Source organism: Pseudorasbora parva, chromosome 4, assembly GCF_024679245.1.
Source record: "Pseudorasbora parva isolate DD20220531a chromosome 4, ASM2467924v1, whole genome shotgun sequence".
NCBI classification, from domain to species: Eukaryota; Metazoa; Chordata; class Actinopteri; order Cypriniformes; family Gobionidae; genus Pseudorasbora; species Pseudorasbora parva.
Window position 1 is genome coordinate 42,143,509 of NC_090175.1, and position 27,779 is coordinate 42,171,287.

At 37.4% G+C, this 27,779-nt stretch overlaps 2 protein-coding genes and 1 non-coding gene across 6 annotated transcripts; 1 reads left to right on the forward strand and 2 right to left on the reverse strand.

Moving 5' to 3' along the window:
- Nucleotides 1–390: 390 nt before the first annotated feature.
- trnap-agg (transfer RNA proline (anticodon AGG)) lies at nt 391–462 on the reverse strand. The gene has a single exon. It is a non-coding gene; the product is annotated as a tRNA-Pro (tRNA).
- A 378-nt stretch (nt 463–840) lies between these two features.
- On the forward strand, nt 841–12,506 carry fam114a1 (family with sequence similarity 114 member A1). Of its 3 annotated transcripts, none has more exons than XM_067441855.1 (13): nt 841–990; nt 3,388–3,702; nt 4,103–4,187; nt 6,815–6,996; nt 7,225–7,359; nt 7,574–7,726; nt 7,835–8,000; nt 8,351–8,436; nt 8,714–8,920; nt 10,525–10,664; nt 10,747–10,819; nt 11,543–11,596; nt 11,969–12,506. In XM_067441855.1, the coding sequence occupies exons 2-13, from the start codon at nt 3,394–3,396 to the stop codon at nt 12,098–12,100; spliced, it is 1,722 nt and encodes a 573-aa protein (XP_067297956.1). In that variant the 5' UTR covers nt 841–990; nt 3,388–3,393; the 3' UTR covers nt 12,101–12,506. The 3 variants fall into 3 exon arrangements, with proteins under 3 accessions (XP_067297956.1, XP_067297958.1, XP_067297957.1); XM_067441857.1 differs by having other exon boundaries at nt 7,835–7,961; XM_067441856.1 differs by having other exon boundaries at nt 3,388–3,693.
- Nucleotides 12,507–12,602: 96 nt separating this feature from the next.
- si:dkey-192k22.2 (uncharacterized) lies at nt 12,603–27,031 on the reverse strand. 2 transcript variants are annotated; one of them, XM_067441859.1, is made up of 12 exons: nt 26,660–27,031; nt 23,232–23,420; nt 22,750–23,121; nt 21,549–21,650; nt 21,319–21,390; nt 20,487–20,534; nt 19,187–19,234; nt 19,003–19,041; nt 16,348–16,374; nt 15,186–15,245; nt 14,640–14,696; nt 12,603–14,524 (listed from the first exon to the last, which is right to left on the reverse strand). In XM_067441859.1, the coding sequence occupies exons 1-12, from the start codon at nt 26,736–26,738 to the stop codon at nt 14,481–14,483; spliced, it is 1,137 nt and encodes a 378-aa protein (XP_067297960.1). In that variant the 5' UTR covers nt 26,739–27,031; the 3' UTR covers nt 12,603–14,480. The 2 variants fall into 2 exon arrangements, with proteins under 2 accessions (XP_067297960.1, XP_067297959.1); XM_067441858.1 differs by having other exon boundaries at nt 12,609–14,524; nt 23,232–23,423; nt 26,660–27,029.
- Between the last annotated feature and the right edge of the window lie 748 nt (nt 27,032–27,779).

Sequence of the window (27,779 nt, forward strand, 5' to 3'; positions counted from 1 at the left end):
AGTAGGCTAGAATTTTAGCCTAATTACTCTAGACTCCGGTGTCACATGCTCCTTCAGAAATCATTTTAATATGCTGATTTGCTGCTCAAGAAACATTTCGCATATGTTGAAAACTATTTCATATGTTTTGTGGAAAACGTGATACCATTCAAACATTTTTGGTGTTTAGAAAAAAAATTGCATTCAATATAGCATTAAATTGCTCAAAAGTAGCTTTGAAGACATTTATAAAGTAACAAAAGATTTCAATTTAATACATTCTTTAAATGCATTGAAACGTGCGTTAGATTTCAACTAGTAGAAATACATCCTTAAATGCATCATATAACAAATAGAAACTGTAACCTGTGGTTTATAATTTCCTACCTGTTGCATAGGTCTAAAAAAGTAGGGCTCGTCCGGGATTTGAACCCGGGACCTCTCGCACCCTAAGCGAGAATCATACCCCTAGACCAACGAGCCAGACAAAACTACGTACAATGAACAACTGACAAAACTTAAAGGTAGAACATGAATGCACTTATAGTGCTTTGCCATTATAAACAGATTTACGGTGACTTGTATTTTCCCAGTGATAATAGTTTAACACTTATAATTTCCTAATTATTAAGTATTTTAATAATTATTATTAAGTATCTCATTATAGGCCTACTTCACATTCCCAGTTTTTTTTTGTCATTCACCAACTCGCCACCTTAAAAGCCGAGATCAAACAGATGAATAATACTTTACTACGTCAGTCCCAAACAGGAGTTAGTAGAGCAGGCTCAATCGGTTTCCTGGTTCAGTAGTCAGGGTAATGATCAGGACATAAGTCTATGGGCTGACTCCCTGATCAGTGCCCTGACTACTGAACTAGGGAGCTGATTGAGACGCATCCAATGTCTAATTTCAGCTGACGTCACCGGTTGCAGCCGCACGCGACCCCGCTGCCGACGTGGCGCGAGCTCGAGCGGAAGGGTTGCGCGAGCGCGACTGTCAGCAAAACTGGTAAGGACTCCATGAATGAACTTTATTTCAGAATAAATAATACATAAGTAAATTTTGCATATGTGTATGTTGCATTTTAGCGTTATGCTCATCTTTATAGAATACTTCCATATGTCGTGTTTGTTATTATTCTTTTCTTATTTAAGTTAAATTAGCTTCTGCTGTCGCATTTGAAGTGCTCGCAGGACATAGCCTATATGAAATACTTTAACATTAAGCAGATAAATAAGCTACAATAATAATAATAATATTAAAAATATGGAAACGAATAAACGATTTATAATCAAACATGGACGTTTGAGATCAGCTATAGTAGAAATATACAGCCTTGGAGATATCATAAAAGTGCATGCATATTTTTGTATAGAAACTGTAACGTGTAACCTGTGGGTTATAATCTGCTTTATATACAATATGTGTGTTACAGTTTTTCTCAGTCACTTTGCTAGACATATCTCGAATCAAACTCACAATTTGCAAAACAGTAAGTGCATTTCTTAAAACAATTTGTACAAATAGCAAAACACAATGGATAGCCTGCAAAAGCCACTCTCTTACTCAAAATCCTTAGTTCATCTCTCAAAAGTTAAATATCTAAATATCTGTGTCAATGAACATGTCAGAGCCATCAGAATGACAAGTCCTTGTGTCATTGTGTACGGATAAGACTGTCAAATTGTTCAGTCATGTTGTCAATATAACTGTTTACTCTGGAGGGACGTTCTGATGGAAACTATGGCTTAAGTTTTGATGACAATTATTGTCAATTGTAAGTTATATCAGTGTATGTGTGAGTGTAATTTCAAGAGAATGGAAAAGATTAAAATTTACACTCTTACTGTTTTTACTGTATTTTATTTGACAGAACATGTCATTGAGATACAGAAATAAAAAGACAGCACTGAATAAGACACACACACACACACACACACACACACACACACACACACACACACACACGCACACGCACAAAAACCTAAAGAAATGTGAACATAGGAAGAACTGTACATGCGGTGCTGTAGAAATATACCTGCTAGTTGATGCCTCATGAGAAGTACCTTCGTTAGAGAAAGTCAAGATTCTCCTGGGAGCAATTTACCAATTCAGGACAGCTTTAGAAAAAAGTCTAATGGAAATATAGAAAGTAAAGAAATATGCTTGACATATGACAACTTTTTCAACCATTTTGCATGTAAAGACTTATGCTATGAACTAATGCCCAAATGTTGTGGGGGGTGAGACTATTCAACAGAGACCCAGTATAATACATTTTGATCAACATGACATAAGCAACTGATAATGCAGGAAACAACAGAGTTATGTACATAATCATTTGCATGGATGTACCAAAGCATTTGCAACTTGTTCAAAGAAATGAGAAACTGCTTTTTTGATATGCACAAGTGACACAATGTGAGAATTGAACAGGTAGTTTTGAGAATTTGTACCAAAGCAACTGAGAAAAACTGTAATTTACTGAACATCTATTTACAAACTAAAGTTTGAACGTTGCGTGTACGTGTATAGACAAACGCTAGATGGCGCCGCAACCCGCATCAAACAAAGGCGTTTGCCAGTGCGGCACCATTCAGAGACAGTACTGCTGGTATTGTATGAATGCGTTACTGTGTGAATGCTTTCTTTTCACAGACACGTACACAGCCATACACATATTGGTTTAACTAAAATATTAATATAGTGATTTTATATAATAATGAAGATAGTTGCTAAACCCAAAACCTAAATCCTTCGTGCGCGCGGGGGTGTGTGTGTGTATTCACATGATGTTTGAAACTATAGCTTCATTGTGTTCAACTGTTACTACTTGACCAACATCACTGAAATAAATCTTTTTTTGTCGAAATTAAATTCCCTATTCAAAATATTTTTTTAAATAAAAGCTAATGGAAGCCCTAGCATAATTGGTGCTAAATTACTAAAACACTAATCCTCTAGAATCAAACAAGACCCATAGCCTACTAGATAATAAATAAATAAATAAATAAATAAATAAATAAATAAATAAAAAGCAGTTATAAAATTATCCTCGATCCTTTTAGCATTAGTCTCCTATACAATACCCAGTATTCTCTATACACAACGACAATCCAGTAGGCTATATCTGTATGTTTGAGAAATGAGTCTCAGAACATCATATTTTATAATGTGACTTAATATTTCACAAGAGAAACATCATTTTTCATTTCAGCATGTGTGTGGTATTTTTCTGCTGATCGTCTGTCACTGATACATTTCCAGTTATTTTTCAAACCAGTCAGAGCTCAGCTGTCTCAGGGTTCTGTCAGAAGTTTGTTGTCAATCATGACCAGCTGCTTATGTGGCTTCTCATTACACTTTGTTTGTTTAGCCTATCTGTTTTATTTTCATTTTTATCAGTGCACCATGTCGCAAGATGAGACTGTGGAAGACCTCACTGCAAAATCTCCCCCTTCTCTCCACCCGACTGCCTCTGATGAAACCGCCCCCATATCTGCAGTCAATACAGACGAGGTCCCGTATTTATCACAACTTTCACTGGGCACATCGACCCCTGACCCAACTAATGCTGCGGAAGAGCACGGTACAGCCAAAGGTACTGAAGAGAGCCAGGTACACCCATCAGAAGAAAAACCTGGGGGTCCGGTGACAGAGTGTGTGGAGTCAGTGAGCTTGGACCCAGATGTTACACAGGAAGAAGCACAGGTAACAGAGGTACATTTATTAGTGTTGAACGGTGTATGGTCAAAGTAATATTTTGCGCTTTAAAGGCAGCGTTTTTAGAAATAGGGCTTATTCAACTTCTTGCACATCAACTTCAACACATTGCGATTGTTTTTGAATCACTTTTACTCAGAAGATGCTAGCTGGCAACATAGGATTCCATTCATTATGCTAAGCTAAGCTAGCGGCGACCCTGCCAAACTAAAACAATGCATGCAGTGAGACAAAAATGCATTTGCCCACATATCTAAATATAGAAAAGAAGTTGAATAAGCCCTATTTCTAAAAAAAAAAAAAAAGTGGAGTGTTCCTTTAATACCATATCAATAACACATTGTTTCGTGAGTATTTTGTGACTGTATCCTGCGGCTGTGTGGATGCATGTTTTCAGCCCCTGGATGAGTCTACATCTAAAGGCTGGAGTAGTTGGGGATCCTGGGGGAAGTCACTTCTGACCACTGCTACATCCACTGTGGGTAAGACACCATAGAAATGTAGGGGATTTTACTGTTAAAGACCCAAGGATCAGAAAAGATGAATGAAGACCAGGGGTGTATTCCAGAAAGCAAGGTCAACTTACTGTCACTTATACCTTGAACTCTCGGTGGATTTACCCAAACCTTGCTTACTCGAGGTATGCTGGTTCCAAAAACGAGTCCAGGAGTAAGTTCAGACAACTCAGAGTATGTTCCCGGGTAATACACAAGACATTCTCAACAGCAGGGCCATGCACAAAAAAATCTCTAGCAACGTTTGCAGTATTTTCTGTTTATTTTGATTAATAAAATAATTAACCATTGTTCATGAGATCCCATAATAATTTTAATAAAGTTGTATCGTTGTAACAACTAAATATATTTGTATTATATGATTATTATCATATTTTTATTATAAATATGATGTTGGCTCTAAGATGGACACCCAACTTAAGATATTTACCAGCCGAATCTTAACCATGTCATGTGAACAAATGGAAGTCAGTCAGCTGTTTATCATCGTGTTAAATATGCCTTTTACCCCAAATACCATACTTTTACATATTCTGTTATTAAAAAACTGTTGCGTATGATTTACATAAATCATAAACAAGACCTTTGTCTCAAAATATATTTGCAACGTAAATCTCCAATAAAAAAATAAAATAGAAAAAAGATCAAAATAGCCCAGAATCAACTTTTTGGAAGAATAATTAGAACAACATAAATTTAATTAGCACTAAAGCCTAACAATTGTATTTACAGTATGATTGCAAAAGGTTTGTTATTCATTCTATTAAGATGATATTCAATCCCCTTATAGTGCCCCTTTTTTTGGTTTGGACCACTGCCCCTCAAAATATCTGTGCACGGCCCTGCTCAACAGAGCGTTGAATCGATGATTCGCCATGGAAACAGACGCCAAGAAAGAGTGCGCCATTCTACTTCACCTTCTTCTTTTGTTTAACAGCGATTTTCATAACCTACTTAGTGCACATCTGTGTACATTGTAAAATGTCACATAACCTGCTTTCTGGAATACCCCCCAGGAGTCAGGGGTTCAATCAATTAAAGAAAAATGTGACTAAAGGAGAGTTTGCAGTTTCATCCGAAGTCAGTTTCAACACTCATATCATGCCCTTCCCTATCATACACCCGGTGCAATGCGGCACAAGTTTAAGCCCAGTGCAGTTATCATATTCACATTCAGTGCCATGTTGTTTAAATAGCAAAAGCACTCATGCCCATCTGTTAGCCCATGGGGCTTGATGGTCTGAAAACGAGGTGTGTTCAGGCGCATTGTTGATATGTTGCTTTTTTGAGGCAACTGAGAACAACTGCGCTGTTGACCAATAAAATCCTGGTCTTAAGTCAATAGCGCAGTATTTTTGTGTGTTATTTAAATGCCGCGTTAATGATATGCGCCTATAGGCAGGTGCACAACCCACATACACTCTGCTTGTTACACACAGCAGTGCAAACATTTTTAAATATTAAAAATAAATCGATTCCTTTCTGGAGAAGCATTTAGTCTCTCCACTCGCAAATTCCGCCAAGTAAATAGAGAATATGCCATGGTGCAAGCGTGACTGGCTTTTAAAATGATTGAGAGATGATATTCTGATTGGTTTATTGCACGTTATATGCCCAAAACACACCCACAACTCATTAAGAGGCTAGGTACAACCCTTTTGGAATATGCGCCTGTCGCACGAACTGTTTTTTTTCTGTCGTTAAACTAGCAAAAGTGGATTTGGACACACCCTAACTGTGCGATGTCCTTCCGACCAGACTCAGATCTTTAAAATAGGGCCTAAGGAGTTTGTAGGCCATACATTCACAAATCCAGTTTATCTTTCAGATGGTCATTCCACCTCCCCTGCCAGTTGTTCACCTTATGAATGTCAGGTCCCGTACAAAAGTGGACCAGAAACACAGACACACACACACACATACACACACGTGTTGTGTGGGGACAATCCATAGGTGTAATGGTTTTTATACCGTACTAACTGTATTTTCTATCCCCCTACACTGCCCCTAAACCTACCCATCACAGGAAACATTCTGCATTTTTACTTCATCAAAAAAACTCATCCTGTATGATTTGTAAGCCTTTTGAAAAGTGGGGACACGGGGAATGTCCTCATATTTATATTTTACCCTCTCCTTGTAATACCTGTGTCATACCCATGTCATTATACACATTTGTGTCCTGATATTACACACACACACACACACACACACACACACACACACACACACACACACACACACACACACACACACACACACACACACAGCTTTTTCGAGATTGTAGTTGGTTAAGCTCTCGCTCTAAACAGGAAACTTTGCCCACAGCGTACTGTACAAGTAGGCAACCGACTGAAGTGACCTTGGATGTGAAATAGTAAAGACACATATGAGATTTAATTTAAAGTCCAGTCTATGACTGGATCATTATTGCTGTGATTATTATGGCAACAGTTCTTCTAACCCTAACTGATGGAGTGTGTAGCTTTTCATTTCTTTAACAGCAAGACACACCGTGGCCATGTTCCAGGATATCTGTTCTATGAATTTGGCCTTGCAGAGTTTCAATTCTTCAATCTTTTGATTGTCCTTAGGTCAAGGGTTAAGCTCTGTGAAAGAGAAAGCAGGTGTGGCGTTCCGAATACGTCAGAGCTCATCGTGTGAGGAGGCAGAAGAGGCCCATGAGCATTCTGGGACAGAGATGGCAGAGCACGTTCATTCAGAGGACGTGCACAGAGGAGTACTGTCAACCATCAGCAGCGCTGTTCAGAACACTGTGAGTCTGCACAAGTATAACACACTTCATTAATCTTAACATGACTTACCATGATCACTGACATGTAACGAAATCAGAACCTACACTTGATGATGCATTTGAGATGGCATGAGTTTCTGCTGAAAACTTGTCATTGAATCACCCTAGATGAATTCATCTTTCTTGTCCCTCCATCTTTGTCACATTTTCATGCACTTTTTTTTCCTTTTCTCTCTCTCGCTTTCTCAGGGAAAGTCAGTAATATCAGGAGGACTTGATGCTTTGGAGTTCATTGGAAAGAAGACCATGCATGTCTTGGCAGAGAGTGATCCAGGCTTTAAAAAGACTAAAATACTGATGCAGAAAACAGTCTCTCTGTCTCAGGTACACATGATGTAACCCCCTAGCCTAATGTTACTCTACCATAAGCTACAGTACAGAGGCTATGCTATATTGTGATATTGTGGTGCCTACAACCATTGTTCCTTAAAAGATACTTGCAGTGTTGAGTTTAACAGTATTGAGTTTAACATATTTTCATTATGTTTTTTTTCTGACATTTGCATGTTGTATGTGCTTATGTTGTGTCTGTCTACAGATGTTAAAAGAAGCAAAGGAAAAGGAGAGAGAGAGACTGAGCAGTCAGATGGTCACAGAACCAACCGCCCACTATGGGATCTTGTTTGATGATTACCAAGGCTTGTCTCATCTCGAGGCACTGGAGATTCTTTCCAATGAGAGTGAAGGAAGGGTTAGTAACACTCACCACATACTGTACATTCACCCATAGTACCTGCTACTATACAAAAACAAGCCAAAAAATCCATATATGTTCCTCTGATGTTTCTCTCTATTTCAGGTGCAGGAATTCTTGTCCTCTTTAGAAGAGGAAGATTTGGAAGCTCTGAAGAAGGAGCTGATTGCGATTAAAGAGATCTTCATCACTCACGAGGAGGAGGAAGCTGATGCAGCCTCAGAGGAAAACGGTGATCTTAATTCACAAATTCAGTGTTCCACTCCTCTCTGTGAGTCTTCAAATGCCAAAACACAATTAGACAAATCCGGATCACAATCAAGATCCCGTGCGGGATAAATCTCTATTACAATTTCTGCATTAATTAACATTAATCAGGTAAAATATATATTTCAAATCCAATTACAGATTTTGACTTAAAATGAGTTATGTAATCATAAAATTATTATAATTCTGCTTGAAATCACCATACAAAAAGCACTGGAAAACCCAATATTAGCAAATTTCATTGAGCAAACATTGATTTGAAATGACAAGCGACTCAGTCAGAGCACTATAAATATTTCAGTCCTCCTCATTTTTGCCCTTGGGTATTAAATGTATGTGATCTGTGTGTTTCAGCTGCTGATGGAGAGGAGTTTGTCAGTGTTCTTACTGAGCTACTCTTTGAGCTCCATGTTGCTGCAACTCCAGACAAACTGAACAAAGTACACACACACACACACACACACACACACACACACACACACACACACACACACACACACACACACACACACACACACACACACACACACACACACACACACACACACACACACACACACACACACACACACACACACACACACACACACACACACACACACACAAACTCATGCATTTCAACATGCAACACAAACGCGTAGTCACGCTCTCTCCAACGCACAAACACACATATGTTATTCACAAGCACAAACACTAATCAAACTGTGTGCCCTGCAGGCCCGTATAAAAGCTCATGATTGGGTGCGAGAAGTGGAGCAATCAGGGGAAGTTGTCAAGAATGTAACAGAGGAATTAAAGCAAGAGTGCTCTACCCCGTGCCCTGCTCCAGAAAAGGGGGAACACGAAGAAGAAAAGAAAGAAAAGGGAGAAGAGGGAGAAAACTTGAACGATAATACAAAAGACAGAAACTCGGATGCTGTTGAGGTGAGATGTTCTGAGTATGTCTTTAAATCTGAATTTTATGTACTGTATCTATATATACTATTTTCTTATGCTCTCAGGGGACTGTACACCCAGAATGTGTTCTGCACAATTTTTTCCATAGTTTTTCTCATAGACCGTAAATTAAGTCGGATGACGTGTCTCCTTTATTAAAAGGAAGCCAAAATATCCCAGGAATGGTCGTTGCAAATTACGTAATTTGAATCCTGGGCCACAGAATCAAGGTATCAAGGTCCCTCCCATATTCCCGCTCCCACAGACTCGATCACAAGCACAGCTGTCAGTCATTTACATTTACATTTAATCATTTAGCAGACGCTTTTATCCAAAGCGACTTACAAAAAAGGGGAGAGCAATAGAAGCAACGAAACAAACAGGGCCAACAACCTGTAAGAGCTGTAAGAAGTCTCAATTAATTAGCACAGTACACGTACAAGTTTTTTTTTTAGTTTTTTTTGTATAGCCTTCTACAATAGCCACCTACAACAAAAACTCACATACGCAAAATACCGAACACTGGATTTTGATAGCCACGATAACAACCCATTAGGACTAAGGCTGATGTTACACGCCATTTTTTTATAGCATCGAACTAAAACCAAACTTGAAAAACACATGAACACGCTGGTGGCCATTTTCCACATTTTCACATGCCGCTCACGTTAAAAGTTGTTCAATATTTAAAAAAAAAAAGCGTGGGTATGTTTTTTCTTCCACTGTCTTGCATTTTATCTGCACATTAACTGTGTCAACCGTGTTAACTGCACATTCTGTGTCAACCAGGCCTTAGGTTGTATTTGTTTGAAAAAATTGTTAATATATTTTAGTAATTTATTCCTGTGATGGCAAAGCTGAATCACTAGTTGCTAGCATCTACTTAAAGGTATAGTTCACACAAAAATGAAAATTTTGCCATAATTTACTCACCCTGAAGTTGTTCAAAACTTGTATGAGTTTCTTTCTTCTGCTGAACACAATTTTTTTTGAAGAAGAATGATGGTAACCTACGGAGCCCTGCACATGCAGTAAAAAACTAGTAGGCTAAATCGTTATTTACTATTTTGTTCCCTCGATTTCTCAATAGTGCACACGTTTTACTAATTTGTTCCCTCGTTTTATAAATAGTGCACACGTTTAACTAATTAGTTCCCTCGATTTGCTAAATTGTGCGCATGATTTATAAATCAAGGGAACGAATAAGTAAAACGTGCACATTATTTATAAATCGAATGAATGAAATAGTAAAACGTGCACACTATTTACCTTTTTTTTCTTGCATGTCATGTGCAGGGCTCCGTAGTAACCAAACAGTTAACTTCCAAAGTATTTTTTTCCTACTATGGAAGTCAAAGTTTATTTTCAACTGTTTGATTATTAACATTCTTTAAAAAAAATCTGCAGATATATTTTTCTTTTTCAGGATACCTTGATGAATAGAATTTTGAATTGCAATTATTTGAAATCTTTTGTAACATTATAAATATCTTTGCTGTCACTTTTGATCAATTTAGCGCATCTTTTGCTTTCTTTAAAAAAAAAAATGCATGTATAAACCTTTATTTTAATGTGTATGTTTGTGACTGTAGAAGGTGTATCTGTCATCAGTGGGCAGTCTTGCTGAGGTGACCGCTCGTAGTATAGAACAGCTACACAAAGTGGCTGAGCTGATTTTACACGGACAAGAGCTGGAGAAGCCAGCCTGCCAACAGGCCAGTATACTGGTCAGGTGAGATTCTCAGCTCTTTCCATAAGACGACATTAATACAAGTCATTTTATTAGCTGCTTAATGACTTTTGTGTATGCCCAGGTTAACTAGTGCCATGTGTAAGGAGGTCGGATGCCTGGCCCGAAAGTTCTCGGACACATTACTTGCTGTAGGGGTGAGTCTGACGGACCTGAGCTCAGTTCATTATAAAAAACATAGTAACATAACAAACCCCTATTTATTTTCTTAATGTATTTTCCTGGTCTTATTTTGAACTTTTCACCAGTGGATGTTTTTGCAAAGAAAGTTAAATTCAGTTAATGCCCTCTTATTTTTCAGCTTTCTCTCACTTCCAATCACTTGCCATACAGATATTTCATGATCCAGTCAGTTCCTGTCAGATAAATCATGTCCCAGCTTACTTATTTTCTTGTTGAAAATGCTGTTTCTACTGGGGCAAGAGCAACATTTACAGAGCAAACTAAAGTTTGTAGCAATGGAATGAAGTCACAACATAACATAATGGACAGTAGTATCTGCATGTGTTTCCAGTGCATAAATGTATACATATTTTAAAAGTATATAAATAATATAAAATTAACACTGGTTGGCAGTAATTCAGCACTTACCCTTAGGTATTTTGCTCCAGTGGGATTGTGCCAAAATGTACATACTGTACTGTTAGTTGGTTTTAATAAAAGTATATATAAAAACAAATATATATATATATATATATATATATATATATATATATATATATATATATATATATATATATATATATATATATATATATATATATATATATATATATATATATATATATAAATAAACAAAGTTCTCCTGAAGTTTAAAAATAACATCCTTATGTTTTTTGTCTCTATTTTTGTCCCTATAGAATCAGAGAAAGGCAGAAGAAGTAAATCCTCTAGTGGACAGTGTGATGCTGGAGGTAAAATATGATTATTTTTTTATAATGCACAGCTAAACAGCCATAAACTCAGCCCTGATGTCTAGGCAAAATTTTGCACGTCAGTGAAAATGTAACAATAGCCCAATAATAAACTAATCTAGAACATGAAGATGTCAAAGATATGAAACAAAACACCTTGCTATCACTGTTGACTTTGCTTACATGATGGAATGTCATGCATCTCACAAGTTATTTTGGCAAAACCTACATGTAACCAAATTTAAGGTTATTTCGGCTAGAAGTGGAGTACTCTTAGCCAGACTATAGTTAGCCAAGACTGTGAAATGGCGGCTATTGCTTGCTGGGTAGTTATGATAATGACGACCCTTCATCCCTGTCCTGTTTCCCCAGGGTTGTAATAGCACTACCTACATCCAAAATGCCTTCCAGCTACTGTTGCCTGTTCTTCAGGTGTCACACATCCAGACCAGCAGAACCGTGGTCAAGCCAGCCCCAGAACCAACATCCACACAAACAGAATGAGGGGCACTGGTCTGTGCGATTCTGTCTGTGTTTGTCTGTATATGTGTATTTGTGTTTAGGTATGTTGCTTCAATATGAGAGCTTAAACCAAAAAAAGTGCAATTCTAGTCTATATATAGACTCTTATAAGACATAATTAAGAAAATAAGATTGAAACTCCTAACTTATTTAGGATGCTGCTTTTCCTCTTTATACTATGTCTGTTCTTTTTTTTTAAGTTACTTTACTAAAAATGAAGATTATTAATCATGTGTTGCATTGCCTGAGCAGATTTGGAGGTCCAACTGTCATTCGCCTAAATTAATCAATCACTAAATTACAAAAGTACCAGTTTTTATTTGAATAAAATGGACCAAAATGGACATAATCTGTAATATAAATATGAAACTAAAGACTGAAATGATCAGTACAGTGTTGTTTTTGTGTGTGAGTGTGTGTGTGTTAAAATTTTCAATTTTCACTGTCCTCAGTACATCACATGTTGTTCATTAGACAGTAGGTATTTATTGAAAAAGGATACTTTGTTTTAAGATGAAGTGAAGATTAAAGTCAGAAAGGAAGTGTAGATTAAAAGTTCTTTATGGAAACATAAAATACTAGTTTTAATAGTCACAAGAGCTTTAGACAGGTGTTATATACAGACAGAAATCACATTAGTGTAGCCATACTGCTAGCTGAATGGGTATTAGAGAACCATGCAACATGGTGTATGTTTTCAGCCTAGTCATAGCAATGTTCCCTCCACTGATCTATATACCGGTAAAATGACATGTCATTTATTGATCAGTGGTTCCCTCTAATTGTTTTCAGCACTGGTCAAATAGACATTGAGTTGAGACTGTGAGACCAACATAATAGCAACATGTGATACATATTTCCTGTGGTTAAGAATTATCAATAACTAGACTGTTCAATGCAGGTCTGGGGAAGGACCCCACAAGAGCAGTTTAAAAACACGAACAATGTTCACTAGATTAGTGAGGACACTGCATAGACTTTCATTGATTTCGATCTGGTTAATTGGATAAGTTGGATAATATTTTCTATCCAACCCCTACCCAAACATAATAATGCACACTAGGTTTAGATAAAAACATGTTTGGCCAATTTATGCCTTATAAACGTGTTTGGGGTTATAGTAAAATGACCTCACTAGTCATAATATATACAAGAAATACAATACAAGGAATGTTTTCATTTTTAAGATTCTTTTTTTCAATAATTCGGCATGTTTATAGTGGAAGGCTGGACGCTGTAACGTTAATGAAGTTGAGCGCACAAAGTTTGATGGTTTGAAATTTAAAAAAACATTTATCTTTAAGCAATGGTTAAAATGGTCAAATTTATCGTTGTTCAGCCAATTTTCAGGAGTTTGCGTGATCAGAAATTTAGCTTGAGGGCAGTTTTAGCATCTGGTTAAAGTTGGTCACGTGAGTTGGTACCCATTGCCCACAACGTTGTTCTCGGATTTGTTCATGTACTCGGACTCGGAATTACGTGTTTCTATTGTAACACTATCAACAAATCAATCGGTAGCCCTCAGATGCTACTGTGTTCATGGTACAAGTCGGCGCTCTCAGTGAACGGAAGTGGGAATTTTGTAATTAATGCTGCCTCACGTGCTATTGGAATTACCGTATATGCTAGATTCCTATTGGTAAAAAATGATGTAATGGTAATTCCTATATGGTGTCATTAGAGGGTATGTGCGTGACGTCACCTTCGGTTGGAGTGACTGCAGTTATGCCCATTGAGTGGCAAAAACATTGAGTGGCAGCATTGGGTTTCTGCCGTGAAAAACACAAAAATGATTCTAAAATGGGAAAGAGATTTGAGATTGACGGTACAAATAGATTTGACAAGAAATCTGAGACTGATGAAAGCTACAGAAAAGAGAAGCAAAGGTTTTCTTGTCCTTTTGGGGTAAATTCAGGCACATATAAATGTCAGGAAATGCGACTCCTGGCTCCATGTATATATCCATGGGTCCCCAGATCTTTGGTAATTTTTAAGGAACACTATAGAGACTAGCCTTTTTTTTAAACTGATAATAGCAGTTTCCCCCAGTCCGGCTTGGGGGGGCGTGCTCCGGCGGGAAAAGTCATGTCATGCATAGCGTTTTTTTTGTGGGTGTGCGTGATTCACCTGAAAACGTGCGTTAGGCTGAGGTTGCTTTGCTTCTGCTTGACAGGTTGCCTATATAAACGTCAAGCTGGCCTGCTGTCTAATTCCTTCACTTACAACCCTGTGGGTTATTTATTTTCGGGATAAATCATATTAAAGTTAACCTGCCCCTGAGGTGTTTTAAATAAATAAACGTTCCATTTTATAAAGTGTCTCTGCTGTTTCTCGTAGATTTAAAGGGTTAAAGCTCTCCATTTTATTCATGACTGGAACAAGAGTTGCTTCGATGATGCAGGTAAGCTGGAGAATGGAACAAGAAAGAAAGGAGAAGATGTAAAAATGACATATATATAAAATTAACAAATCTGCCTCTTTATAAATAGTTCATGAATGAGAGGCTGGAAACGTCACTTACTTGATGGGTCACAGTTGCCTTGTGCTGCCAGATGTTGGAGCTGATGTGATTTAAAATCTGTAAAAATGACAATAAAATGTATCTTGTAGAATTCTATTCATGCAACATCAGTCTTGCCAGGAGGCCATCTGTAGTGTAATTTATTCTGCCCCAAGCAACATACTGGCATCAAAGATCTACCGATCATCAGCTTGTCATCATCACTGTGACAGGATGAGACGTGCAAGATTGAAAGAGGGTAATAAAAAAAGATTCAAAGACTGTTTCAGGATATACTGGATAGGAACTAGTAGTGACAACCAAATACTAAGAGTCAGACATCAGACTGTTTTACATCAGGACATTAATGTGGGCATCTTTTTGAAGTATTAATCTGCTTTGTAAAGTCTCCACTTAGATTGGATTCAAAGCATACCAATGATGTTTAATATTCCAAACACATTAAAAACTTGAGGGTTTGGAGTTGAGGCATTTTTTAAAATTCAAAATAATAAATTATCACTTTTATACAGAGAAAAACTAGACTCATCCTTTATTTATATTTACCTTCCTTTGTTTCTGAGTCATTACATTGCTCCTCTTCCTCATTTTCACCTGATGAGGTCTCTGGAATCAAGTCAATTTTCAAGTCAGCTTTATTTGAAAATGTCTGTTTACAACAATACACATTGCATAAAGAAAATCATGATGCTAATGTTTAGAATATTTTATATTTTATTTTATTATACCCTATAATACCCTTTTCAAAGTTTTGATTTAGCTTTTTGGGTCAACTAGAATAGGTTTTCATGCTTGATTTTTCAAAACACATCATATTTTACATTATTGCAGCACCTCTCTTCCCAGTCTGTCTAAAATGCTCTTGTTTAGTTCTGGTCTAAGCCCCTCCTTTCAAAAAGTGCGGAGTGCTTTGATTCGAGTGTGTTTCGGAACTGTCACGCCCATAACCGCAAGTTTCAACATACGGGCTGTGTCTGAAAAAGCTGAAAGCTTTAGGCAGCTTATTTGACTTGAATTACTTTGCAGGCAGCATTTGCACACAAAGGCTTTTCACAAAACTAGTTTCTGACAGGCCTCTGAGGCAGAGTAGTGGTTTAATGATCTATAACACAATAGAGCCAGCTTTGGTGATCTCTAGAAATTACATCAAAAGTGGAAATCATTGGTCAAAAATACATTTACACAAAAACTGACAAGCAACTGCAACTTTCAGACACCATATTATTATTATTATTATTAACTGTCACACAGGATTGTGGGACCACAAAGGCTGTGAAGGATACATCTATGTTGCCTTCAAAAATCGATCAGATGAAAATATCTAATCTGAAATAAGGAGACGTGCTCTGATGTCTTCCTACTTTGGAATGCAGCCACTACTTACTAACTTTTTGCGCATGAATTATTTAAATGAGAAATGTTGTGACATGTAGGATATGTTCCTGAAAGAAAACCAGACTACAATCAAGTCATTTCAGGGAATTCAGAATTTGCTATACAGTATTAGTTTTATTTGACTATATGCGGATAAGGTTGGATGTACTATATCCAATTTTAAATATATTGTTGGGTTATAATAGCAGGTGAGATTTGCTATATTTGTGATATGTGTATTCTATTTGTCTATTTAGTGTTATTCAATGACACTGTGATATTTTTTTATGTTTCTTGAAAGAATATATAGAGGTGTTGTGTGTCTCATTCATACCTGTAATCTCAAAAATGGGTGACAATCCTAGAACAAGAGAGACCATTATAAAAAATAAATAATCACACATAGCCTACCATTAATCAGAATACATAAATACACTGTAGGAGACAGTTCTTCGCTATATATAGTATATACTGTATATAGTATATTGGTGTGTGTGTGTGTGTGTGTTGAGACAATGTACAAGTTGAGACAATGTACAAATTGTGAATAAAAACAGAATGCAATAACATAGATGACATATCAAATGTTTAAACTGAGTATGTTTATGGCATCAACACATCTTAAAAAAGATGGGACAAGGCCATGTTTACCACTGTGCTGCATCCCCTCTTCTTTTTATAACAGTCTGCAAACGTCTGGGAACATAGGAGACTAGTTGCTCAAGTTTAGGCATAGGAATGTTGTCCCATTCTTGTCTAATACAGGCTTCTAGTTGCTCAACTGTCTCAGTTCTTCTTTGTCGCATCTTCCTCTTTATGATGTGCCAAATGTTTTCTATGGGTGAAAGATATTGAGTGCAGGCTGGCCATTTCAGTAGTACCCAGATCCTTCTTTAACGCAGCCATAATGCTGTAATTGATGCAGTATGTTGTCTGGCATTGTCATGTTGGAAAATGCAAGGTCTTCCCTGAAAGAGACGACACCTGGATGGGAGCATATGTTGTTCTAGAACTTGGATATACCTCTCAGCATTGATGGTGCCTTTTCAGATGTGAAAGCTGCCCATACCACACACACTCATGCAACCCCATACCATCAGAGATGCAGGCTTCTGAGCTGAGCGCTGATAACAACTTGGGTTGTCCTTGTCCTCTTTAGTCCGGATGACATGGTGTCCCAGTTAAAAAAAAAAAAAGAACTTCACATTTTGACTCGTCTGACCACAGAAGAGATTTTGAGTTTGTCACAGTCCATTTTAAATGAGCCTTGGCTCAGAGAAGGCGCCTGCACTTCTGGATCATGTTTAGATATGGCTTCTTTTTGACCTCTAGAGTTTTAGCCGGCAACAGCAAATGGCACAGTGGATTGTGTTCACCGACAATGTATTCTGGAAGTATTCCTGAGCCCATGTTGTGATTTCCATTACAGGAGCATTCCTGTATGTGCGATCACGGCATTCAGTATGGTTTGCCGGCCTTGACCTTCACGCAAAGAGATTCTCTAAATATATTTGGATGATATTATGCACAGATGACGATAACTTCAAATGCAATTTTTCTCTGGGAAACTCCTTTCTGAAATTGCTCCACTATTTTTCGCTGCAACATTAGAGAAATTGATGATCCTCTGCCCATCTTGACTTCTGAGAGACACTGTCACTCTGAAAGGCTCTTTTTATATCCAATCACGTTGCCAACTGACCTAATAAGTGCAAATTGGTCCTCCAGCTGTTCCTTGTATATTCGTTTAACTTTTCCGGCCTCTTATTGCTACCTGTCCCAACTTGTTTGGAATGTGTAGTTTCCATAAAATCCTAAATGAGCCAATATTTGGCATGCCATTCACTTTCAGCATTTGATTTGTTATCTATATTCTATTGTGAATAAAATGTTTATGAGATTTGTAAATTATTGCATTCCTTTTTATTTTTTATTCACAATTTGTACAGTGTCCCAACTTTTTGTAATCAGGTTTGTATATACAACCTCATCCAGTATATATCAGATATGGTTGTCTACACACACATTCATTACACTGTAAAAAAAAAATTCAGGTCTCCAATTGAAAATTTTCAAGTGACTGATCACATCTAAATTTTTCAGTTTGCCGAATTAAATTTCTGTGAATTAAATTGCATCAATTTACCGAATTTCAATTCGGCCAACTAACAAAATGTATAATTTCACAGAATTTCAATTCGGCCAACTGAAAAATTTAGATGTGATCAGTCACTAGAAAATGTTTTATTTTTTATAGTGTACAAACATTTCGATTAATGTATATGCTGCAGGTTTGTAGGAATAGGTTTGTAGGAATCCAAAATTAGATTTTAAATGACTTTCATTATTCCAGGAAACAAAAAGAGTTATATCAGAATGCAATAAAATTAAATGGTGACCATGGCTCACAAAATGGCACACAAAGCTAACATATGGCTTCAGAAGTTTTGGAATAGTCACATATATGGTGCTTTTATGTCTTTTTTTGAACTTTTTTTGAACAGTTTTCTGGTCCCCATTACCCCATCCACTATTTGGTAATGAGCAGCGTGAACATTCTCAAAATGATGTTCCACAGAAGAAAGAAAGTCATATGGGTTTGTAAAAACTTGAGGGGAGTAAATGATGACAGAATTTTCATAATGAGTGTTCCTTAACTGCAACAAAGACACTTCTCTTGTAATTATTGTACATTATAGGTACGTCCTAATTTTTGTACTTATGCACTATTTTGTGTCATTTTGTAGTGTATTTAGTGTGTTCACAGTAAATAAGTGCACTTTAAATGCTGTCTCAGCTTTATGTACATAGTGGAGGGTGATGGGCTATCAGACTCCGATGTTAAATGACAAAATACATTTATAAAATTCATACTCTACATGGCTGAATGCAGAAGTTTGTATTATGTTGTAAGTGTATTATGTGCATATAGTGTGTGTTTTTGGGACACTACGTATATCTCTCTGCATAAAGAAATACAAACACTTACTTGTCTTGTACATAAGGCCAGCTACCTTTAAGAGGTTTTCTGTGAAAGTATAGATTGAGAGTTAGGTTGGTTTAGAGTTAGTCAGTGCAGGTTAAAACATAGGTTACTTTACAACATTTTGATAAAGCACAAATCTCTTCTGAGTAAAAAGAGTGTCTTATGATAGAACATGATGTTTGTTTACCTTCTGTTCTGTTCTCAGTTAAAGAGGTCTCAGAGAATACATCATCATCTATATGAGAGAGACAGAAACATGCCAACATTTAACTGTAACTATGAAACAAGTATAAATTATATAAAACTATATAAAAATAGGACACATTAGCAATCTCTACATATAGTGCCTTGTAAATATATTCTGATATTTAACTTGTATTTAACATAATAACAATAATGATAAAAAAATACTAACAAATGTAAAAATTAGTTTTTATTTTTATTAGTTTTTATGTTTTTTTCCCCTTTTTTTTCCGTCTATGACAATGGTAATATCATCGTATTCTTACTTGGAGCACCATGTAAATATCTTGTTATTATGAATATGGCAATCATACACCGATCAAGCATAACATTATAAGGTGGAGTGGATAACACTAATAACCTCTTCATCACAGCACCTGTTAGTGGGTGGAATATATTAGGCATGAAAAGACGGCCAAGGCTCATTGATGCACATGGGGCTGGCCCGTGTGTTCCGATCAAATAGGCGAGCTACTGTAGCTCAAATTGCTCAAGAATTTAATGCTGATTCTGATAGAAAGGTGTCAGAATACAGATTGTTGTGTACGGGGCTGCATAGCCATAGACCAGTCAGGGTGCTCATGCTGACCCCTTTCCACCGCTGAAAGCTCCAAAAGTGGGTACGTGAACATCAGTACTGGACCACGGAGGTGTCCTGATCTGATGAATCACATTTTCTTTTACATCACGTGGATGGCCAGGTGCACATGTATCGCTTACCTAGGGAACACATGGCGCCAGGATGCACTGGGAAGAAGGCAAGCCGGCAGAGGAAGTGTAATGCTTTAGGCAATGTTATGCTGGGAGACCGAGGTTTCTGCCATCCATGGATGTTACTTTGACACGTACCACCTACCTAAGCATTTTTGTAGACCAAGTACATCCTTTAACAGAAACTGTATTCCCTGGTTGCTGTGGGACATGCTGAACAAACAAGTCAGATCCATGGAGGCCCCACCTTGCAACTTACAGGACTTAAAGGATCTGCTTCTAACATATTGGTGCCAGATATCACACACCTTCAGGGATCTAATGAAGTCCATGCCTTGACGGGTCACGACTGTTTTGACATCAAAATGGGGACCAACAAAATATTAGGTCATAATGTTATGCCTGATCGGTGTATACAAATACCTCTGATACCATTCCCGTATGGTACTGCCACGGTTTATTTACACAAATGAAGAACATTTGCTTTACAAGGACACATTTGCCTACAAATCACAAGACAAACACTTGCTTACCACTCATGCTGCTTATTGCTATGGACACATCAGGGACATTGCTCATTACTGAAAACAAAAATTAGAAAATATATTACCTGTCACATCTGATCTGTGTTTGTTATGCTTGAGTTGGACTTTGAGTTAAAGCTACACTGTGTGATATTTTCCCCCATCTAGCGGTGTAAAGGTATATGATCATTCAGTGAATAATAGTTTCTGTTCCTCTCAATTCTGATTTCGTTTTAACTCCTACGGTGGCTGATTTAGTCCAAGATTAAAATGGCAATCCCCCTCTTCACATTCGACACAGTGCCATTGAGTGTTAAAACGCGAAAGGCGAAGCTTGAATTTATGGATATGTCCCTCTTTGGCTAATGTACTTTCAAGATGGAGGGGCAACATGGCGACCAGCATTCGAACCCCTCACCCGTATGTATTTTCAATGGCATATTATAAACTTACGAGAATACTTTATTACTTGAAAGAAGTAAATATACAGTAATGAGCACATATATTTTTGAAAGAAATAAGTGTTTAAACTATGAATAAATTAAAAAGTTACACAGTGTAGCTTTAAGTTTCTTTTCTCAGTTGTTTCCTTTGTTTTCTTTGTTCATGCTCTTTTGTTGCCATGGCCTTTGATTTTGTCCCCATGTGTTCCACCTATTTTCTTGTATATTTTCTGCTTTTTATAGTCCTGTTTTTGGTTCAGTCTTTGTCTGATTGTGTCGCTACATTATGGTTGTTCTGTTTGTGTCTTGGTTTGATCTTACCCTGAAAAGTGCTATTAGCATAACCATAGAAAATGTTTGCGACTATTTAAACGTTATAATTTTTTTTTGTCACTCACAATTTTCTGTTGGCTTGCTGAGCTGATGCCCACTGGCTGAAACCTGCCCAAATGTGAACAATTGGGACTTTCCTAAAAAGAAAAGATCAAAATGAGATTGATCTAAATAGATTGATTCAATGTGCTGTTCATATGCATAGTCAATTATATTATGGATTCCAAACTGAAAACCCCATTAGTCAAAGAGCTGTTGGGCCTGACTAAAATTGTTTTGTAAAAGTGTTACTCACTACGTTTGCTCTTGAAGATCAGGCAGCCCACACTCAGTAGTGTTACTACAACCACAGCCAGTACCAGAGCAAACCACACTGAAGTGATCACACACCAGCCCTCTAAGAACAAGGATATGAAGTACAATATCAACAGACAATTTAAGAGGACAGTGAAACTTAATACATGAATGAAAACATAAAAAACAATACAGCAATTGCTTAAACATCAGAAACTCCAAGTTTACACTCTTAAGACTCTTGCCAAGTTACTCTTACATTAACTTAAATGACCTTGTATGAGTCTGGCAGTGTGCCGTCTGAAAGGATTTGTGGTTTTAGATACGTCAAACAATGAATAGACTGGCTTGATGTATTGCCATAATATATTTATCAAAAGTAAGGTTGAATTATGAAGTCCTGCTGCTGTCTCCTTCCATGCCCGAATCAATAGACAGGATGAAAGACAGTCTCAGCTCCTCTTCAGAGGGAATTTATGAGGGAGGTAGAGATACTTGGGTGAGAACGATTCACTTTTTTTATTCTATTATAAAATGTATTGTATTATAAAATGTGTTAAAAAAGTGTAAAGTTAGGTATAAAGCAATTATTTGTTATTTTTGCTCATAACTTTTTTTCCTTACAAGAAAAGTCAGAAAAAAAGCAATTATATAAATATTCTTTACAATATATTTTACAAATTGTTAATGACACACACACACACACACACACACACACACACACACACACACACACACACACACACACACACACACACACACACACACACACACACACACACACACACACACACACACACACACACACACACACACACACACACAAAGAAAGAGAAAACACATAAGACAATACCAATATATAATATGAGAACATTTTGTATTTTGGGACATTTTGCCCCCTAAAGTAATAAAATCATTATTTCGGAGTGCTCTGAATTTTTTAAGGGTTTTTTTAAAGAGTTTTTTGTGCTAACATTTTGAGAACATTATAAAGACCAGATAACTTTGCCTGAACATCTAATTTAGAAGTTTACTCGAAGAATATTTAATTATAACACCTTGCCAGAATGTTAGACAAAGTTCTGATATTTTGAATTATTTTTTAACATTACTAAACCTTTGTTTTATTATCATTTTTTATTATCATTTGTCTTGTGTTGTCTCATCGTTGAAGACAACAGCATTTTCTGACGGTTTCTCACCTTTTTCTGTTTGTGTAGCTGATAATGCAGCTGATCTTGCTGTTTCATTGTGCTGCTGGTAGTGAAAGAGGAAACTGCTGCTAGTTGTTTGGCACTTAACCTCATGTGTTGCTGTTACTTGGGAAGATATTGTAGTTGTTTTGAGCAAAGTGTTTTGTCTTGGAGGACTAGTTTTTTGTTGTGTGGGTTCTTCTGTGGAAATGTTCAGATCTGGACATTTGCTGCTGTCTGGTGGGAGGTAGCAGTAGAATAGTCTCTGGCCATTTTGTGGTCCAGTGTATTGACCAGTGCTGTTGAGAAGCGCAAGTACACTAATGTTCCATCCAGAGAGATTGCCTGGCTTCATTGTCAGAACCACCATTACATCCTCTCCTATAACATGTACAGCATGCGAAAAATAATCATTATTGGTTATTATAGACAATAAACAACAAGCAGCAGTACACTTCACAAATAAAATAATAATAAAACAGCTATCCCACCTGACTGGGAAGTATTGTTTTGGAGAAGCCACAGATCCATTTCAGGCTTACACAGATACCATCCTTCATCCCATCTGTGTTGACTGCTGGCATTTATCGCGCATGGAGGGTCAGCCTGACCACATACTTGTGCATTACTTTCAGGTGTGCAAGGGTCAAAAGGCTCACAAAGAAACTGAATGTGCAATTCTTCTGGGGGGAAAAAAGAAGAAAATGTATCATTAACACTTTCAAGGCACAACAAATATGAACAATGTCTTTACTACCTTTCTGGGCCTTGAAAGTGTTAATTTAATTGCTGTCTAGAGGTCAGAAAGATTTTGCTCTCGGATTTCATAAAAAATATCGCCATTTGTGTTCCGAAGATGAACCAAGGTCTTTCAGGTTTGGAATGACATAAGGGATAGTAATTAAAGAGTTAGTTCACCCAAAAATTTAATTTCTTTCATTAATGACTCACCCCAATGTCGTTCCACACCCGTAAGACCTCCGTTCATCCTTGGAACACAGTTTAAGATATTTTAGATTTAGTCCGAGGGCTTTCTGTCCTTTGAATGTAAGTGTATGCCCACTTGCTGTCCACGTCCAGAAGGTAATGAAAACATCATCAAAGTAGTCCATCTGTGACATCAGTTGGCTAGTTAGACTCTTTCGAAGCGTCGACAATACATTTTGGTCCAAAAATAACAAAAAATAAGACTTTATTCAGCATTGTCTTCTCTTCCGCGTTTGTTTTCAAATCTCAAATAAAGAATCAAACGGTGATGATTCATATCGGCAATGTCACGTGATTTCTGCAGTTTGCCACGGAAGAGAAGACAATGCTGAATAAAGGAGAAAAGTCATTTTTTTTTTTTGACAAAGGCAAAGGTAAAGGCATGACCTGAAAACACGCCAAACTGAACACGCTGTGAATCTATCCTGCGAGTGTGGTCACGTTTACCTCAGCTCTCATCACGAGAGCTCATTCAGCTCATCACGAATGTATGTAATTTGACTGCTGCAGTTTGAGCTGTGTGACACTCCCTCAGCGGCTAAATCACACGAACAGACACGTTCCGTTCTTAATTGTAGTGTCTGTTCTCTAATTGAACTGATTTTATGAAAATGAACACGGTCGCGGTGGGAAAGTTAAAGTGATCCAGTAATCTAGTAGCGGTGGCCTTGGGAGTGGCACCTCGTAGGGCAGCAAAGCAATTGCTGGGAATTGTTTCATCCCCATGAGACAAAAATACATTTTCTGTCTTTTCTTAGTCTAGAAAGCACCAAATAAAAAAAAATATTTCACATTTCTACTACATTAATGACCCAGTGTAAATACAGATTCATCTTCCCAGCGCTGAAGTACTAGCCTGACGAGCCAGACCCACATCAAGATGTTTGGTCTGGAAACTCACCATAGACAGGGCTCAATCCGAGGGGCGGGATAAACGGTTGTCTTTCAAACTCCCTCTGCACGCGATAGGATAGCGCTACAACCAACCAGAGCAATGAAGGTGAAACAGAGCTTGTTGATAGATTAAACATTCTCCGTATCTGGGCGGCAAAACTCCGAACACATCTTCCCTTTTTAAGAATGACTTCAGTGCCGTTCTTTGTTCTTTTCTCAAAGAAAAGCTTAACTCCAAGTCTTCCAGAATCGCGGTCAAAGTTGATTCGAAAGACCGCCGCCGTTCGCCAGTTTCTGTGTTTACTAGAAGCATGTAAACGCAACTCGGCCGTTGTCATTATGGCCCCGCCCACCGACTCTATACGCGATGTGATTGGTCCGGCAAGAGTTAGGCGAATACAGCTCAGAAGGGTATTGAGAGTCCCTAGACGACACTTGCGGGCAGATTAAATTTGCTGCCGCTAGGGTGCATCTAGATTTCTAGGCTACTGAAGTACCCCTTTGAAGTCACCATAAAATCTTAATTCTTCATTTGATGCAATATTGCAGTATTGATTATAAATAACTTAATTTATATGTGCATATCTTTTATTTTTTATCCATGTGCCAGCATGTAATCTTATTCAAAATAACTTCCCCTCCCTCTGCCAGCAACATCTCTTCTCTGGTAATGTGTTTCCTGTGGCCAGTGCCCAACATTGGCCTGTCCCCTTTTTCAGCTTTGCTTGTTCCAAAAATATTTTTTCCATTCACTTTTTTTCCCATAGGGAAAAATATGATTGGTTGATGTGAGCGGCAAGCTGAGAGACAACGGTAAATTTGTCAACATTTTCAGATAAGTGGCCGATCGTTTGGAGCATTCCTAGAAACTATGCGGAAAGGTTTTTCATTTCCATGTTTGACCTGAAAGCATGTAAACTTCCGTGCCCCGCTGGGAACTTTTGGGACAACCTATGGGGAGACAGACCCCTGGTAGGATTCCACTGGACTAAAGCACCTTCTCACTTATGTCGACCTTAAGATTTTTCCACCCAGACACATTTAAATGAGACACATAGTCATCAGGTCTGATGCAATTTCCTGTTTTAATGAATGTCTTGTCTTATCACACCACCACTTTTGTGGACAGAAGTTAAGTGTCAAATTTTTTTAGTTTTTAGAACTAAAAAAGATTTTAAACTCAAAAACTGTAAAAATTCAGTAATAAAATAATAATTTTAAGAATAATATTAAGTTTATGGAAAACTAGTTAGTTTACTTTGTTATGATTTCTAGACAGTTGTACCTGATATAAGAAATGTCAAATCATACTTGTCATAAAAGAGGTATATTCAAGTCATTGTATGAATTCATTTATTTTGTGTATTATTAATGATTTCCTCAAATTAATGGATCTTGTCTATATCAAAAAAGCATTACTTAAACTCCACAAACACTAACAAAAGAGGTTTTAATAAGTTAAAGCAGAAATTAAGCTACCATTTGCTCACATTTGTACATCTTAGATCTGATACCTTTGTCACGTGTGTACAACTGTACAACAGTGGTTTTCTGTTACTGCTGGCAAGTTAGCATGCCTTCATGTCTAAAAGTTAGAGACCACAAGCCAAACCAACCTGACAGTTTTGTACTGCTTGTATAAAATGTATGGCTGGTTAAAGCAGGACAGATATTTTATTCAGAGACCGTGTCTAAAACCATACAAATAAATGTCTATTGGTACTGTGTGAAAAGAATCCAAAGTTTAACCCTACACACACACAACATTCACGTGCAAACTCAGTGGTTTTTACCAACTCAATCCATGTCCAGACCACAATGGTGTTATCACCTGCGACAGAGTGCCAACTGGTTTGGCCTATTTTAAAGTTTGATGTAGTTGAAATTTACACACACAGAAGATACTGTTACAATGCACCTCATCGTATATCTCTAAAAGACAAGGACAATTACTGATGTATACTCATGCTGTCAATCATACAAACATTTCCACCTGAAAACACATTTCTCTGAAACACGTGCTCTCACTTTTACTTACTTGGAAAAAACTCTGGTAGGCACAAGATGAAGGTGAGAAAGAAAACGATGCCGAGTTTGATGGCACCTGATCTCGTCATGGTAAAAGACGGCGAGGACGGCGGCTCTGTAAGGTCGCCAGCTTATCAAATTGTTGATTACATATTGGAAATCTCACACGATCTTTCATCTCACACTCTATCTAGTCCCACATTTAGTTTAAAATAATCCTTAACCTACAGATATTTCAAGCATGACTCTTTCAAAACGAAACGTTTTTACCACTTCCTGTCTGTCTTCCTGTTTTGTGTAATGAAAGCAGAAAAAGCAAAAAAAGACATTTAGCTTGGTAATGTATTTGCTTCAAATCAATAGACATTAATTTAGAGCTATATGTTTCCCAACCTGTCTAATGCACACACCCCTTCCTCAGTTAGGCTAAATTGCTTTATTGTTGAGATCAAATTTGGCTAAAGGGGTATGTTAAGAAAACACATACAAACGCGTGCGCACACACATGTTGGTCTATGTGGTTTACAGGGACTCTCCATAGGCGTAATGGTTTTTATACTGTACAAACCGTATTTTCTATCCCCTTACACTGCCCCTGCCCCTAAACCTACCCATCACAGGAAACATTCTGCATTTTTACTTTCTCAAAAAAACATCATTTAGTATGTTTTTAAGGCCATTTGAATTATGAGGACATTTGATATGTCCTCATAAACCACATTTATAGTGTAATACCAGTGTAATACCCATGTAGTTATACAAATTTGTGTCCTCATAAACCACATAAACAGGCTCACACACACACACACACACACACACACACACACACACACACACACACACACACACACACACACACACACACACACACACACACATGTCGTGTTTTCATGTTTAATGGGGACTATCCATAGGCGCAATGGATTTCATACTGTACAAACTGTACATCCTATCCCCTTACACTGCCCCTGCCCCTAAACCTACCCATCACAGGAAACATTCTGCATTTTTACTTTCTCAAAAGAGAAACACCTTCTGTGTGATTTATAAGATGTTTTCCTCATGGGGACCTAAAAATGTCCCCACAAGGACAAGGATTTCGGATATTGCCATCTTTGTGGGGATGGCAA

Excerpts from the sequence above, each read along its gene's own strand:
- si:dkey-192k22.2 (XM_067441858.1), bottom strand. The coding sequence starts at position 26,738 with ATGACGAGATCAGGTGCCATCAAACTCGGCATCGTTTTCTTTCTCACC. Across the intron at positions 23,424-26,659 it reads CCTACCAGAGTTTTTTCCAA|AAGAATTGCACATTCAGTTT; the intron begins GTAAGTAAAAGT and ends TTTTCCCCCCAG. Across the intron at positions 20,535-21,318 it reads CAGCAAGCCAACAGAAAATT|TAATGAGCAATGTCCCTGAT; the intron begins GTGAGTGACAAA and ends TTTTGTTTTCAG.
- fam114a1 (XM_067441855.1), top strand. The coding sequence starts at position 3,394 with ATGTCGCAAGATGAGACTGTGGAAGACCTCACTGCAAAATCTCCCCCT. Across the intron at positions 6,997-7,224 it reads GCAGCGCTGTTCAGAACACT|GGAAAGTCAGTAATATCAGG; the intron begins GTGAGTCTGCAC and ends TCGCTTTCTCAG. Across the intron at positions 10,820-11,542 it reads ACACATTACTTGCTGTAGGG|AATCAGAGAAAGGCAGAAGA; the intron begins GTGAGTCTGACG and ends TTGTCCCTATAG.